At 34.2% G+C, this 15918-nt stretch overlaps 1 protein-coding gene across 3 annotated transcripts; it reads right to left on the bottom strand.

Annotated features, from left to right (window-relative positions):
- Nucleotides 1-325: 325 nt before the first annotated feature.
- LOC144424316 (NACHT, LRR and PYD domains-containing protein 3-like) lies at nucleotides 326-15852 on the bottom strand. 3 transcript variants are annotated; one of them, XM_078113491.1, is made up of 11 exons: nucleotides 14092-15852; nucleotides 13708-14018; nucleotides 13282-13446; nucleotides 11418-11591; nucleotides 10492-10665; nucleotides 9607-9780; nucleotides 8708-8872; nucleotides 7241-7405; nucleotides 5800-5964; nucleotides 4334-4498; nucleotides 326-2960 (listed from the first exon to the last, which is right to left on the bottom strand). In XM_078113491.1, exons 1-11 carry the CDS (start codon nucleotides 15542-15544, stop codon nucleotides 2769-2771), a joined length of 3303 nt encoding a protein of 1100 aa, XP_077969617.1. In that variant the 5' UTR covers nucleotides 15545-15852; the 3' UTR covers nucleotides 326-2768. The 3 variants fall into 3 exon arrangements, with proteins under 3 accessions (XP_077969617.1, XP_077969619.1, XP_077969622.1); XM_078113493.1 differs by lacking the exon at nucleotides 9607-9780; XM_078113496.1 differs by lacking the exons at nucleotides 10492-10665; nucleotides 11418-11591.
- Nucleotides 15853-15918: the final 66 nt, after the last annotated feature.

The following is a 15918-nucleotide window of genomic DNA, read 5'->3' as shown; positions in this document are numbered from 1 at the left end:
CATGGGTTCGCATGCCATGCGAACATGGTTATAAGCGAAAGGGTTGTTGGACTTCTCGTCCTCGCAGGGTGGTTGGTTCACGTAACCGCTGGCCAATTACGGCTTCCTCTACTATGGATCTGAATACAAATATCTGGTTAACTTATCTCATACCCGACATAGACTGGTAACCGAACAAGAGGCCGTGGTTCGCCTATGATTAAGCTGTCTTATTGGCTTTCCTACTCAGGATAAATATGTAAATCCTTTTTCAACTGAAAACGCTAATCATATAGCAAGACAATCAACATGATAAACTTCATACAAAGCAAGTTTCCAACTCTAGGTTTATTGAAATAAAAGTTTACACAAAAACTACTATATGGAATCTTATATACATTGATTAAACATGGTGTGCACACTTTCCGAATAAAAATGCATTATCAATTACAAAGCATTAAAACAATGAAAATTCTTCCCACATGGCTCAAATGAATGGATAAAAAAAAAAAATAACACTCCGAAACGAATAACTCACTCAATTAGTAACGAGTATATTAAAACTGCTAATTCAATTTCAGATAACACATAACACCAGTTTCATTATTATTATTCTGCAAACATAGGACACCAAAATCGTAGGTGCTTAGGACTCTAAAAATGATCTGACCCTGCATATCCGACATGGACTGATAACTGGACGTGAAGCCGTGGTTCGCCATATGACTAAGCCTTCTTATTGACTTCCTCTCCCTCAGATTAATATGAAAATCCAAATTTATATTTAGGCCGGGCATAGGTCGGGCAATATAAATCTGCATATATTATCACTGCACTCTTATACTGATCAAACATTATTGAGATTTTTCAGAAAATAAATGAAAATTCATTATCAGAAATATGACAAAAGAAACTTTACTCATATAACTGAAAATCTAAAATATACATAATAATTAATAATAACTAAAATATCCAAGAATAATTATACTTGAATATTTGAATGAAGGATATTACGGGCAAAATTAAATTTTCCATGTAGTTTGTCTTAAAACAAGGTCCAAGCAACAACGGTAAGTGGGGGGTAGTACTGATGAAAGGACTGTAGGCGACTACTTTCACATCGCTTCGATTTATATCTGGTTTAGAAAGCCTAAGTCTGTAAGATACAATTTATTTTGCCTTATTTGCCAACACAAAAGTATATGTAATGGGAAATAATGTATGTAAAGAAGAGTACAAGGACGCTAGAAATGACTTAAAGTATGAGTATTCAAATAATACAGATATGAAAGTTAAGCCAAGAGTCAGCCCACCTTGATAATTATTATCATCCATGTTCCCATCCTATTACGAAAAAACAATTCCGGGATGTGCTAGGGCTTAATAAAGTAACACATAAAGAGAAGCTAACAATAAATCGAATCAAGAAAAATATACGTAAATAATACACTGTACAGAGAGAAAGTACGACTAAAAGGAAGCTCTCGAAGTATGTGAACTGTTAGATCACCTTCATACATAATGTGGAATGGTAACTAGATGGACTTTGGTATGGTTCATCATATCATTGAGCCACCTCAACAACTTCCCTCTCATATGTGTTAAATAGAGAAAGTATCATTACGCTCGGCGGTATGACTTATTGTCCTAGGCCGGTGCTTCCCCATCTTTCATGGCTCGTGGCCCATTCCCGGAGGTTTTTGAACTCATGGCCCTCTCTGTATGTCTTTATAGTAGTATTTATAGCAAAACTTTTATTGGTAGATTTCGACTCACATTAGGTTCATTTCATTGACATTTCATGGTCAACAATGAAAACATGAAACGGGGGAAAACGAGGAGTTTTCTAATTGTAAAAGAAAAATGCAAATCAGTTTAGCTCCTAGCATTCTGACTCCCCTCTAACTGCTTAAGGGGCCATGGGCCCCCAGTTGGGAACCGCTGTCTCAAGTGTTACTTGACATCGCACCTTTGATTACCCTGCGCTTTTTCGCAGATTCGAATCCCAGGGTAATTACATGAGAGAATATTGCTTGATTCCTCACTGTCACCTCTGGTTGCTCATGGTTTATTGTTCTAAGCCAGGGTTCGGCAACCTACGGCCCGCGGGCCGGATTATAGTGCTCCGCGGGCCGTAAGTTGTCGACGCTTCATTAAATTATAGTAACAAAACATCCGTTTTGACGAATATATTCTTTAGACGAAATTATATTATAACCTAACAATTATTTAATTCACAATTACTCGTTTAATGAGCATATAATTTAATTAAAATTAAGCAAATGGCAACAAAACGCAGAAAATTTGATGCTAAGTGCAAAGGGTTCAATGGCGCTGAAAATATTCAAATGGATTTTTATGAGATGCAATGAGGAAATAAATCTATATTCTATTCGAGAGATGTATCACTGCTTGATTTTTATTATAAAAAGTATCATCCGTTAGGTTTTTCAACTTTCTAAAAATATGTGCGGCCCGCCAATGACTTGACCGCGAGCGACAAAAGGTTGCTGACCCCTGTCCTAAGCGTTACTTGACATCGCACCTTTAACTACCCTGCGCGTTCGCAGGTTCGAATCTCACCGTAGGTTATTATATGTGAGAGTATTGCTGGATTCCTCGCTGTCACCTCTGGTTGCTTTGGGTTTCATATAATTAAACCAGCTCATTAACTTTACTTTCATATGGATTTAGTATAGAAAGTCTTAAAAATCAAAATCAGCCTTGCTATCATAATGATTCGAATTGTTCCCACTGATTCCAATGCCTGATTGGCACATTGTTCTGAACTAGTTGCTTGCGAACTCAACCCCGGTATCAGCAATCAATGCTTTGAACCTTTTCAACAGATCCTCATTGAAGCCGCATATCCGCATATGCAATGTTTCAACCTGACATTGAAGAACAATTTCACTGATTGTAAATAATCCTTCATTTCCGAATTTGCTTACTTGGTTCCCACTCAGATCCAAGAATTCAATCTGCAAAACAAGTTGATTTTGATTAGGTTTTTGAAAGTTTGTTCTCATTACTGAGTAGGCAATGCTGGAATTTTGAATAAATGGGTTGATGTTGTTATTAAACAGAACGGGCAGATTTTTTCTTATACGGATCAGAGTTTAGAGACAGTTGTAATATTTCCTTGACTTCCTGATGAAAGGATTGGGAGTTCACATAATTAGAGGGCAATTTTTTCCGTCATTCAAGTATGTAATTGGAACCAGTGAATGGTTGATTATTCCATACCTAATCAGGACTGGTAACCGACGAGAAAGCGGGGCCATGTGATTGCGCACAATCTCATAGACTCTGAATGAATATGAGAATTTAATGTATCCCAAGTAACAACATAAATTTAATAATGGTTTCGCTTGAATTTCATGAATGTGTCAATATTACACAAATGTGTGATGTTTCAATCCCTGGTTATTTCAGCATCAACCAAAACCACTTTGGAGGATTATCTGAAATTGACTTCAGTAAGAATAATTAGATTTAGACTGAATCAGATTTGACTTTGCTGTAAGCATGGGATATGAGGCAGAACTATCATGTTGCCAGATGATCATGCGACACTGCTTGAATTCAATTTGTCTTTTTCGTATTTGATGGAAATTCAAGTTTACTTGCAACCTTGCTAATACAAATCTGGGTACCACTATCAAGCTATTTTGATCACAGCAAATGTTGGAAAAATATCCAGATATTGCCATATCAGTAGTTCCTTGTAGTAGTGATATGAAGTTCTTTTTAATCAATTCACAATTATGGCAAAAAAAGATTTAATGTTTAGAAATTTTTTTGAAGTAACTCCTAACAAGTACTTTTGCTACTGCTAGGGACATATTGGGTGAATTCACGAAATGTGGTCGAAATCAACCACGAAGTGAATCTAACTAATTTTTGACGTGAAATAACAGTGAATTTGGCCTATTTTTCTTTACAGTGTGATCATACAGTTGGTGTGAGGAAAATTCAGGATGTGTTTATTTATAATATATCGAGTATGGACTAATGATAAATCCTGTCATCCACAATGGTACTGTTTGGTCCATGCTTGACTATATACAGGGTGGCCCAAAAGTAGGTGGTGTCCCAAAAGTAAGTATACAGTTAATAAACTATTTTATATGCTTTGAAGCTACTCGCAGTTCAATCTATGTTAGTTGTAAAGTACCACAAAATCTAATGTGAATTTTACATTAGTTTTCTAGCTATTCAGTATTTTACTGTATAATAATTTTAATAACTGTATACCTACTTTTGGGCCACCCTGTATATGACCCTCTAAATCCAACTTGAATGCACTTTTATCACCCCCCCATGTGACAAAACCAAATGATTTGCTTCCTACCTTCGCATTGCGAGTGTTTTCCTTAAATGCTTTTATTACTTCTGCTGTCAGATTGCAATACCGAGCCTCTAATGCCATCACCTGACATTGTGTAACAACTAATCCAACTTCACCCCAACCAGCATTGCCAAGATTCTTGTTTCCACTGACATCTAGTAAATCCAACTGAAATAAATGCGATAAGTGAACCAATCTCAATATCATAAGGAGGGTATTCGTTAAAGACTAAATGCAAGACACAGTCAATGTAAGTAGAAGCATTGTTAAATATTAGATCTAGATAAGCAACTACAGGATTTTTTTTACATAAAATGATGGGCAAATATAAGAGCCACACTTTATGAATCTCTCACTTGTATGAATTTCCTATGTGTATAATTACATTTTCTATGATTGCCATTATGCACTTATCACAGTTTTACATGCTTTAATTTTTGTATTGATTCAATATTAAACAATACAGGATGCCGCTTCAGTATGTGGTATAACTACATACATGTTTCTACTTAAACTGAGAATATACGTTGAAAAAATTCTCCCTATATCGCGTTACATACTTTACTATTAACATTTTTTTTTATTTTTTAAATTTTGAAATCATCGTTTTTATTAAAAAAACAATTTAAACATGTGCGCTTACAGGTGGTTTACCCATAATTAATTCTAGCTTAGTTAATCACATCGTTCGTGAGACTAAATTTTGATTACTGCAACTAAACTGAAGCTCTTCGATAGGCATAATGACAATTAAGTTATACCACTATTTTTAGGAAACCGAACTTGAAACTATTAAGTAACACGCAAAACTATAAAAACGAGGCAATGTTTACAACCCTGCTTGAACATCTGTCTGAGCGGCTGAAGAAACTATAATTGTTACGTCATTGTAGACTTATTTCTGATTGTTTATGGCTAAGCGTTACTTAAGATAATAAACAAGAAAATCGATGCTTGGGGAAATCCAAATGTTAAGTAACTAAGCAAAAGGCTATTATTTCACACAAAATTTTATTTCATATGATTTTAATAATAGACACTACAATAGACTTAAAAAAAGCCAAGAAAAAGCCGAAAAGCCAAATGGAAATTCTGACGCCAAACGTGTTTGAAAAAAGGCCAAAATATCATATTTGGTGTTAAAAAAGCAAATATGCCAACCCTGATCTGGGGGGTGAATCCACAAAATGTGGTCGAAGTCAACCACGAAACGAACCTAACTAATTTTTGACATGAATAACAGTTAATTTGGCAAATTTTTCTTCGCAGTGTGATTATACAGTTGAAGTAAGGAAAATTCAGAATGTGTTTGTTGATAACAGATTGAGTATGGGCCAATGATAAATCCCAACATTGATGATGGCATTGTTTGGTCCATATTTGACTATAGATATTACTCTCTCAACCCATCCTAAATGCATTTATATTTTTGTCCCAAATAAGTCAAAAACAAATAATTTGCTTCGTACCCTTGCATTGCGAGTGTTTTCCTTGAATGCTTTCAATCCTCCTGCTGTCAGATTGCAATACGAAGCCTTGAACACCTTCACCTGACATTGTGTAACAACTAATCCAACTTCACCCCAACAAGCAGTGCCAAGATTACTGTTGTGACTGACAACTAGTTTATCCAACTGAAATAAATGCGATAAGTGAACCAATCTCAATATCATAAGGAGGGTATTCGTTAAAGACTAAATGCAAGACACAGTCAATGTAAGTAGAAGCATTGTCAAATATTTCATCTAGATAAGCAACTACAGGATTTTTTCTTTAGATAAAATGATGGGCAAATATAAGAGCCACACTTTATGAATCTTTCACTTGTATAAATTTCCTATGTGTATAATTACATTTCTTATGATTGCCATTATACACTTATCACAGTTTTCCATGCTTTAATTTTTGTATTGATTCAATATTAAACAATACAGGATGCCGCTTCAGTATGTGGTATAACTACATACATGTTTCTACCCAAACTGAGAATATATGTTGAAAAAATTCTCCCTATATCGCGTTACATACTTTACTATTAACATTTTTTTTTATTTTTTAAATTTTGAAATCATCGTTTTTATCAAAAAAAATATCTAAACATGTGCGATTACAGGTGGTTTACCCATAGCTTATTCTACCGTAGTTAATCACATCATTCGTGAGACTAAATTTTGATTATTGCAACTAAACTGAAGCCCCTGAAAGGCATAATAACAATTAGGTTATACAACTATTTTTAGGAAACCGAACTTAAAACTATCAAGTAACAGGCAAATCTATGAGGCAATGTTTACAACCCTGCTTGAACATCTGTCTGATGGGCTGAAGAAACTATAATTGTTACGTCATTGTTGACTTATTTCTGATTGTTTATGGCTAAGCGTTACTTAAGATAATAAACAAGAAAATCGATGCTCGGGGAAATCCAAATGTTAAGTAACTAAGCAATAGGCTATTATTTCACACAAAATTTTATTTCATATGATTTTAATAATGGACACTACAATAGATTAAAAAAAGCCAAACGGAAACTCTGACGCCAAACGTGTTTGAAAAAAGCTCAAAATATCACATTTGGTGTTAAAAAAGCAAATATGCCAACCCTGATCTGGGGAGTGAATTCACAAAATGTGATCGAAATCAACCACGAAACGAACCTAACTAATTTTTGACGTGAATAACAGTAAATTTGGCAAATTTTTCTTTGCAGTGTGATTATACAGTTCAAGTAAGGAAAATTCAGAATGTGTTTGTTGATAACAGATTGAGTATGGGCCAATGATAAATCCCAACATTGATGATGGCATTGTTTGGTCCATATTTGACTATAGATATTACTCTCTCAACACATCCTAAATGAATTTATATTTTTGTCCCAAATAAGTCAAAAACAAATAATTTGCTTCGTACCCTTGCATTGCGAGTGTTTTCCTTGAATGCTTTCAATCCTCCTGCTGTCAGATTGCAATACGAAGCCTTGAACACCTTCACCTGACATTGTGTAACAACTAATCCAACTTCACCCCAACAAGCAGTGCCAAGATTACTGTTGTGACTGACAACTAGTTTATCCAACTGAAATAAATGCGATACATGAACCAATCTCAATATCATAAGGAGGGAATTCGTTAAAGACTAAATGCAAGACACAGTCAATGTAAGTAGAAGCATTGTCAAATATTCCATCTAGATAAGCAACTACGGGATTTTTCTTTACATAAATGATGGGCAAATATAAGAACCACACTTTATGAATCTCTCACTTGTATGAATTTCCTATGTGTATAATTACATTTTCTATGATTGCCATTATGCACTTATCACAGTTTTCCATGCTTTAATTTTTGTATTGATTCAATATTAAACAATACAGGATGCCGCTTCAGTATGTGATTTAACTACATACATGTTTCTACTTAAACTCAGAATATACGTTGAAAAAATTCTCCCTATATCGCGTTACATACTTTACTATTAACATTTTTTTTTATTTTTTAAATTTTGAAATCATCGTTCTTATTAAAAAAAAATATCTAAACATGTGCGCTTACAGGTGGTTTACCCATAGCTAATTTTAGCTTAGTTAATCACATCGTTCGTGAGACTAAATTTTGATTACTGCAACTAAACTGAAGCTCCTCGAAAGGCATAATGACATTAAGTTATACAACTATAGTTAGGCAACCAAACTTAAAACTATCAAGTAACATGCAAATCTATAAAAAAGAGGCAATGTTTACATGCCTGCTTGAACGTCTGTCTGAGCGGCTTAAGAAACTATAATTGTTACGTCATTGTTGACTTATTTCTGATTGTTTATGGTTAAGCGTTACTTAAAATAATAAACAAGAAAATCAATGCTCGGGTAAATTCAAATGTTAAGTAACTGAGCAATAGGCTATTATGTCACAAATTTTATTTCATATGATTTTAATAATAGACACTACAATAGATTTAAAAAAAGCCAAGAAAAAGCCGAAAAGCCAAATGGAAATTCTGACGCCAAACGTGTTTGAAAAAAGTCCAAAATGTCAATTTTGTCGTTAAAAAAGCCAATATGCCAGCCCTAAATCTGGGGGGTGAATCCCCAAAAAATGTGGTTGAAGTCAACCACGAAGAGAACCTAACTAATTTTTGGCAAGAAATAACAGTAAATTTGGCCTATTTTTCTTTGCAGTGTGATTATACAGTTCAAGTAAGGAAAATTCAGAATGTGATTGTTGATAACAGATCGAGTATGGGCCAATGATAAATCCCAACATTGATGATGGCACTGATTGGTCCATATTTGACTATAGATATTACTCTCTCAATCCAACTAAAATGCATTTTTAGTTTCTTTTCCAATAAGACAAAACCAAACGATTTGCTTTCTACCTTTGCATTGCGAGTGTTTTCCTTAAATGCTTTCATTCCTTCTGCCGTTAGATTGCAATACCGAGCCTCCAATGCCTTCACCTGACATTGTGTAACAACTAATCCAACTTCACTCCAACCAGCAGTGCCAAGATCCTTGTTTTCATTGACAACTAGTTTATCCAACTGAAATAAATGCGATAAGTGAACCAATCACGATATCATGAATAGGGAATTGGTAAAGACTAAAAGCAAAGCACAGTCAATGTAAGTATAAGAAAAGGGTAAATATTAAATCTAGATAAGCAACTACAAGACTTATTTCTTTGCATAGCATGATCGGCAAATATAAGAACCGCACTTTTAAAATCTCTCACTCGTATGAATTTCCTATGTGTATAATTATTTTTTTCATGATTGCCATTATACACTTATGACAGTTTTTCGTGCTTTAATTTTTGTATTGATTCTTGCATGATAGAACCGAAATATTTGAATCTGTATAGTGTTTCGTTTTTACACTGACAACAGCTATGGATGTAGTATTACAAAGCGTATAAAAAATCAGTGAGAGGTGGATTGGTAAAGTACACTACCAGGTTATATATCTTATCAGGTGTTATATTCCTTCACCCAGAGGAGACATTAAACAGGTATAATAAAGGGAATGTATTTTCTGAAACATAGAAATAGATAGTATAGCATAATACCAAAGTATTTCTAGTGGACGTGTCCTAATATTTTTTACATATGTCATTTCTGAACCCCACCTGACAACGCCATCTTAAAATTATGTCACCAGAATTCCACAATGACTTTATAAACTAACTGGAATTTAGAGACGAAAGGCCACAATGAAACTTGCTGGATACAAAAGGCAAACATCTCATGAAAAAAAATTACACAATAAATTTTCAAACCTTTCCACAAGTTTTCCATTTGCCCAATTCCATCAGCTGCTCTGAATTTAGATGTAATTCTTCACATGGATCTGTCAAAAGATTCTCGACTTCACTTCGAGTTGCAACTTTAGCGATTGCAAGAAATAGATCGGAAGTAATCTTTGAGTTGTTTCGAACATCGAGAGTGTGAATCTGTGTGATTTAGATAATGTTAGAAGAAATAAAATTGGATAGGCTGAGGCAAACGTAATTGAACACGGTAAAATAACTTATATTTATAAAAATAAGTTTTGAAGAAGAATGAGGTTGGATTATCATGTGTTTCCCAACGTATGAGTTGTGACCCATACTTGGCGGCATCTATCTTGAGTGCATGATATTACAATTGGTTTCATGAGCTCAGATTAATGAAGCTGTACATATGATAGCGCTGCTTGCACTGACGATTGTAGCTATGTTTATAAAAAGTTCCATTACGGTTCAACATCACTTTCCATTATGCTCAAGTGAAGCCACAATTTCTAAAATTTACTGATGTAAACAAGCTCAGCTTTAAAGTAATTCCTGGCTAAAAGAATTTCACTGAAAAATTATTGCTTTCATATTACGTATTCTATTTTGCGGCTATAGAAGCGCTACTTGCAATTTGATATTAAATCATATCTTAGGTCAGGAGATTTTACTGAATTTATATTTTATTTTCATGAAGGATTTGGATCGCTTGACAAAACGTTTGTGAACGAGATCAAACCACTGGGTTAGATCATACACGTTTACATTTGCATTAATACATCTTAGTGGGCTGAACAAAATAATTCATTTTTTCCACAAATTTAAAAATACTTGAGAAAATTCGGTAAAAGAAAAATTATTTTTATAAATTTACAGTCTAAAATCTCAAACCTTTCCACAAGTTTTCCATTTGCTCAATTCCATCAGCTGATCTGTAGTTAGATGTAACACTTCACATGGATCTGTCAGAAGATTCTTGACTTCACTTCGAGTTGCAACTTTAGCAATTGCAAGGAATAAATCGGATGTGATCTCGGAGTTGTTTCGAACATCGAGAGTGTAAATCTGTGTGATTTAGATAATGTTAGACAAAATAAAATTGGATATGCTGATGCAAACATACTTGAACATTGTAAAATAACTTATAGTTATGTAATAAGTTTTGAATAAGAATGAGGTCAGATTATCGAGTGTTTCCCAACGTATGAGTTGTGACCCAAACTTAGCAGCATCTATCTTGAGTTCACGATATTACAATTGGTTACTTGAGCCCTGATTAATGAGGCTGTTCATATAATAACGCAACTTGCTGCTATGTATTGACGATTGTAGATATGTTTATGAAAAGTTCCATTCCAGTTCAAATTTTCTTGCCATTATGCTCAAGTTAAAGCCATTCCACAATTTCTAAAATTTACTGATGTAAACAAGCTCAGCTTTAAAGTAATTCCTGGCTAAATAAATTTCGCTGAAAAATTATTGCCATCATATTAGATATTTTATTTTGCGGCTATAGAAGTGCTACTGGCAAATAGAAATTAGATCATATTCCTTGGTGACAAGATTTTACTGAATTTTTATTTTATTTTCATAAAAAATTTGTATTGCTCGACAAAACGGTTAGAGACGGTATCAACCCACCGAGTTAAAGCATACCCATGTTTACATTTGTATTAATACATCTTAGTGGGCTGAACGAAATATTTCATGTTTTCCACAAATATTAAAAATACCATATAAAACGCGGTGAATAATAGTTCACAGACAAATGCTTCATGAAACAAATTAGTATAAATTTACGTTTTAAACTTTCAAACCTTTCCACAAGATTTCCATTTGCTCAATTCCATCAGCTGCTCTGTAGCTAGATGTAACTTTTTACACGGATCTGTCAAAAGATTCTTGACTTCACTCTGAGTTGCAATTTTAGCGATTGCAACAAATAGATCAGATGTGATATTGGAGTTGTTTCGAACATCGAGAGTGAGAATCTGTGATTTAGATAATGTTAGACAAAATGAAAATTGGATATGCTGTGGCAAACATGCTTGGGCATTGTAAAATAAATTATATTTAGGTAATAAGTTTGGAAGAAGAATGAAGTTAGATTATTGAGTGTTTCCCAACGTATGAATTCCTGGCTATATAAATTTCAAGTAAAAATTTTTGCTTATTATATTAAGTATTAAATTTTACCGCTATAGAAGCACTACAAACAATTTGATATTAGAGCATATTTTTAGGTCACTAGATTTTACGTTATGTGAACTCAAAAAGACTTCGCCGGATTCTTGCAATGAATTCAATGAATTTTTATTTACTATTTAATACAAGAATAAAACAGGCACATAATGCCTATATTATACATATAATAAAAATTCTTTAAAAATATTCGAATTATTCGATTTGACAAAAATATTATATTTTGCCCTCCCTTACAACATGTAATCCGGCCAGTAATCTGGCAAAACGCCTGGTAGTCCAAACACTGATGTGAAGAAACTTAATAAAATCTTTGGTAAATTTAGTAAATTGCACTACTTCACGGAAGCGTGGTAGAAAACCGTTATCTTTTTCGAATAGTTTCCGCGGTTTGACAAGTCGATGGTTCTTTTCAACATAGTAAATGCTATGATCATTGTGATCAATTTATACTCGGGCCTTGTTCGAAATTCATGACATGAAAATATACATACGTACAGCGGTTTATAACAACTCCAAACCAACTTAGTGTTTTATCGATAATAATTAATATTTCTATTGAAATACGGTTTGTTTTCCTTTCTCATTTCTCTCGCAAATGTCCACAATAACACTATTGAATGATTTTGGCAATGGGAGGAACATATCAAATTGTAGCAAAAAAGAATTAGGTCCTGCAAAAATCAGAATACTTGTGATAATGATAAGGGCGTACCGTGGAACGCGAAAGGGCGAGCAAAACCGTAGCGTGTGATCGGCATAATCGTCCTACTGATATTCACCATTATCAATCTATACCTGTTATTAAATAAGGGTTATGTTATATTTACACGAATAGAATTTGTTTTATCTGATCTTCGTTTTTTTATTATTATTTTATAGTAAAATGGCTTTATGAGTGGAAACTGTTTATGTTTTGTGGTGTGCTGCAAATATGTTAAGTGCTCAATAGTGTGCCACGATATAAAAAAAGGGGGGAACCCCTGGGTTAGATAGATGAGAGATCAATATCGATTTTCGAAAATTACCTTGTGAAACCAAACTTTTCAATGAGTGGGAGATAAAACTTACTTCACATTTTGAAAATTAACAAAAATCTCAGAGATGCATCTGATCTTTAAATTTTCCCAGGTAGAACTAGATGACCAAAATATTTTGCATGTTTAAGATAAATAGTGGTTAAAGCGTTAACTTACTTGTTTATATATCTCAGTTTTATACCTTCATAACTCCAGTGTTAAACCAGGAGGATTCGTTCCAAGAACAGTATCTCCTGACATACCAGTGGTTGCATATACTGAATTTTATTTGGAGTGAAAAAGCATAATATTAAAAAGTATTGACATAATATCTGTTATTGGAGCTTTCATAAGAAATTTCAGTGATTATTGTAAACAAATGTTGAATTTAGACTGAAAAAACATAACTTGAAAAAATATAGCTCTTCCTACCAGACATGATCTCTTGAGGCTGACCAACCTTTAATCCCGAATTCCTTCGCAGTGCATCAATTTTCTCTTTGGTGAGTTCGCACATTTGAAGTTTGAGTTCCATTTCATTTCCATCAATACTTGCCAAAGCCGAACCAAGACTTTTGAAAACTTCTTCATTCATTTGATTGTCACTGATATCTATCTTAGATACCTGCTTAGATGAAACAGCAGAATTAGCATACAATTAGAAGAGGTCGTAGTAAGTCATGAACATGAAATTTCACCATAAAACAAGATTTGTTTATTTAATTATAAATAAATTATTTCAATGAATGGTTTGCTTATACTAGGGGTGGACAAGTTATTGATAACATAACTACAAAACAAAATTTATGCTTTTATATTTGCATATATAAGAATGGGTTATATTCTCATTTTGCTGCAATATTAGAAAAGACTGCAGAACTCTTGCCTTCACTCCAGACCCTTTCAAATTCAACTCCAAGCATTTCATCAACTCAGCATTAAGGTCACATTTAACAAGACGAAACTGCTCAAGGTGACCACAACGTCGCATAACTGATGACATTGCGTACATTCCCGCAGCATTGAATGACTCATTTTCGAAGTTGATTTCTGGCACATGGGATTGAATGAGTTCGGCATCATTGGCCTCATACAAGGCACCGAACAACTCTAACTTTTGATAGGATCTCGTACATTGACTCATTTTATTCTTGAGGCTTTCTCTAAGTAATGCTTTCTTTGCTTCTCGATCTTTCACTGTTGAAAAATCCATAAATTTAATTAACATTTAATTGTATATTATTGTAGTTCAACTTGGGAACACACTTACCAGTTGTAAGATCTTTCAGAAATTCAGTTTTGATGTCTTGATTGAAAATAATTCCACACAGGAGACGCAGAACAACTGACCAGTGATCGTCGTGAATCTCTTCAGTGATAAATGATTGGAAAGTGGCAAGATCCATGTTGGCGATGTAAAGACTGGCTAGAATTTCTTGAAGGATTTGGTGACTGAAGAACATCAAATTGTCGCCTTCCATGAGATGTTGGCTTAGCATGTTATTTCCAGGCACTTTTATGATAAGATCGCGGACGTCGTCTGAATGAAGGCCTACCTTTTTGAGATCATCGATAGTAAAAATGACTCGCTTTTCTTTTGTGCCTTCGAATGACATTTTCATTAATTTACGAATATTTTGCTTTATGTTTCCTCTTTCCTGAGCATGATCGGATCTCATAAAAATATGGAGTATTTGTATCATTACATCTGTCATGGTATCGGGTGGATTTGCAGGGTTGAACTTGTGAACTATCGCATTAAGAAGCAAGAATAATGGTACGCTCGAGAACTGGATGAGTGATGGGGATTGAACTGTCAACCTATTCCAGGATTCTTCACCTGACTCACCTAAAACTGAAATGAATAACTTTTTGATGTCCTCAGGATCTAGACCAGCGAGAGCGGTTATGAATGGCGGTCGTAATTCCAAAGGCAAGGAGGCAATTTTGTGTTCACGTGATGAAATAACAATTTTGGCTCTGGGGAAAAGATTTCTTGTTAAAATATTGTACATAATTGTAGCGGTACTTGACTTGTCAAAGTAATTCATCTTGTTATGGTTTCCCTGAAGATCCCACATAGCTTGATCTAAACCATCAAAGAAGAAAATACACTCGTAATCATGCTCAATAACCCATTCATATCCTTCTTCTACCTCTAGATTTTTGAACCCAGGTGCAATCTTTCCAAAAAGCAAATCGCAAGGGCTCAGTGCTTCTTCTGGTCTTGTAGCATTGGAAACCGGCATATCTTTAAAACCGAAATGATGAACGAATCTAAATTGACGTTTTTTCTTGCGCAACAATTGACTGAATGTTCCTTTTGCTTTCCTAGCTTTCTTCACCAATTCATTTGCAACAACAACACTTCGAGACACGCGTTTCATAATTGTCGTTTTGCCACTTCCAGCCTGACCAGTAATTGCAATGTAATTACAGCTTTCATCACTAAGCTGTTCGCTAAGTTTGTTCATAGTGATCAACTGACCAATTTCTTCAGATCCCTCTGTTACAGCAAATCCCTTTTCCTTCTTGTACTCTGCTGCCATTTGGCCCTCATAGAAGTTTGGAACTTTTTTTAATTTAGGATGGACCTCAAAATCAGGCTCATTGAGCTTTTTGTAGTTTTCTGCAATTTTGACTTCTGTTTCTTTCCAAGTCCTCTTGTTGAAATATTTAATGAACTTTTTCACACGCTGACCTGGAGATTTGATATATTTCATTTTTCATTATTTATGGTAGCAAGAGAGTTCCTTCGGCTTCATCTTGTGGATATGTGTCGATTACAGTAGGGCATCCATTTGTATGTAATATTGTGAAATTCTTATCTCAAATATTTGCTCTACTAAAAAGTGTCTTTACAATCTGATGAAGTGTGTTTACCAAAATAGGTATCACTCTCGTATTACCAGTTATGAATGTAGTTACAATATGGTTCGTAGCAACAGACCACTATTGCAAAACTTGGTCATTTTAACGGTGAGTAACTTAGATGAATAGATGTGGATTATTATATTAATGCAAAATGTGAATGAAAGCTAACACAACAAATATTTACCTTTATGAATTTTGCGAGAGACTTTATCGAGAACCCCTG

This window comes from Styela clava, chromosome 1 (genome assembly GCF_964204865.1).
Source record: "Styela clava chromosome 1, kaStyClav1.hap1.2, whole genome shotgun sequence".
NCBI lineage: Eukaryota > Metazoa > Chordata > Ascidiacea > Stolidobranchia > Styelidae > Styela > Styela clava.
Note: the sequence above shows the minus strand (reverse complement) of the source record. Positions and strands in the feature narration are given on the sequence as shown.

Bases quoted from the DNA above. Each gene is read 5' to 3' on its own strand.
- LOC144424316 (XM_078113491.1), bottom strand. From the start codon at position 15,544: ATGAAATATATCAAATCTCCAGGTCAGCGTGTGAAAAAGTTCATTAAA. The intron at 4,499-5,799 runs GTACGAAGCAAA...CATTTATTTCAG, and splicing joins AAAACACTCGCAATGCAAGG to TTGGATTTACTAGATGTCAG. The intron at 2,961-4,333 runs GTAGGAAGCAAA...CTTGTTTTGCAG, and splicing joins AAAACACTCGCAATGCGAAG to ATTGAATTCTTGGATCTGAG.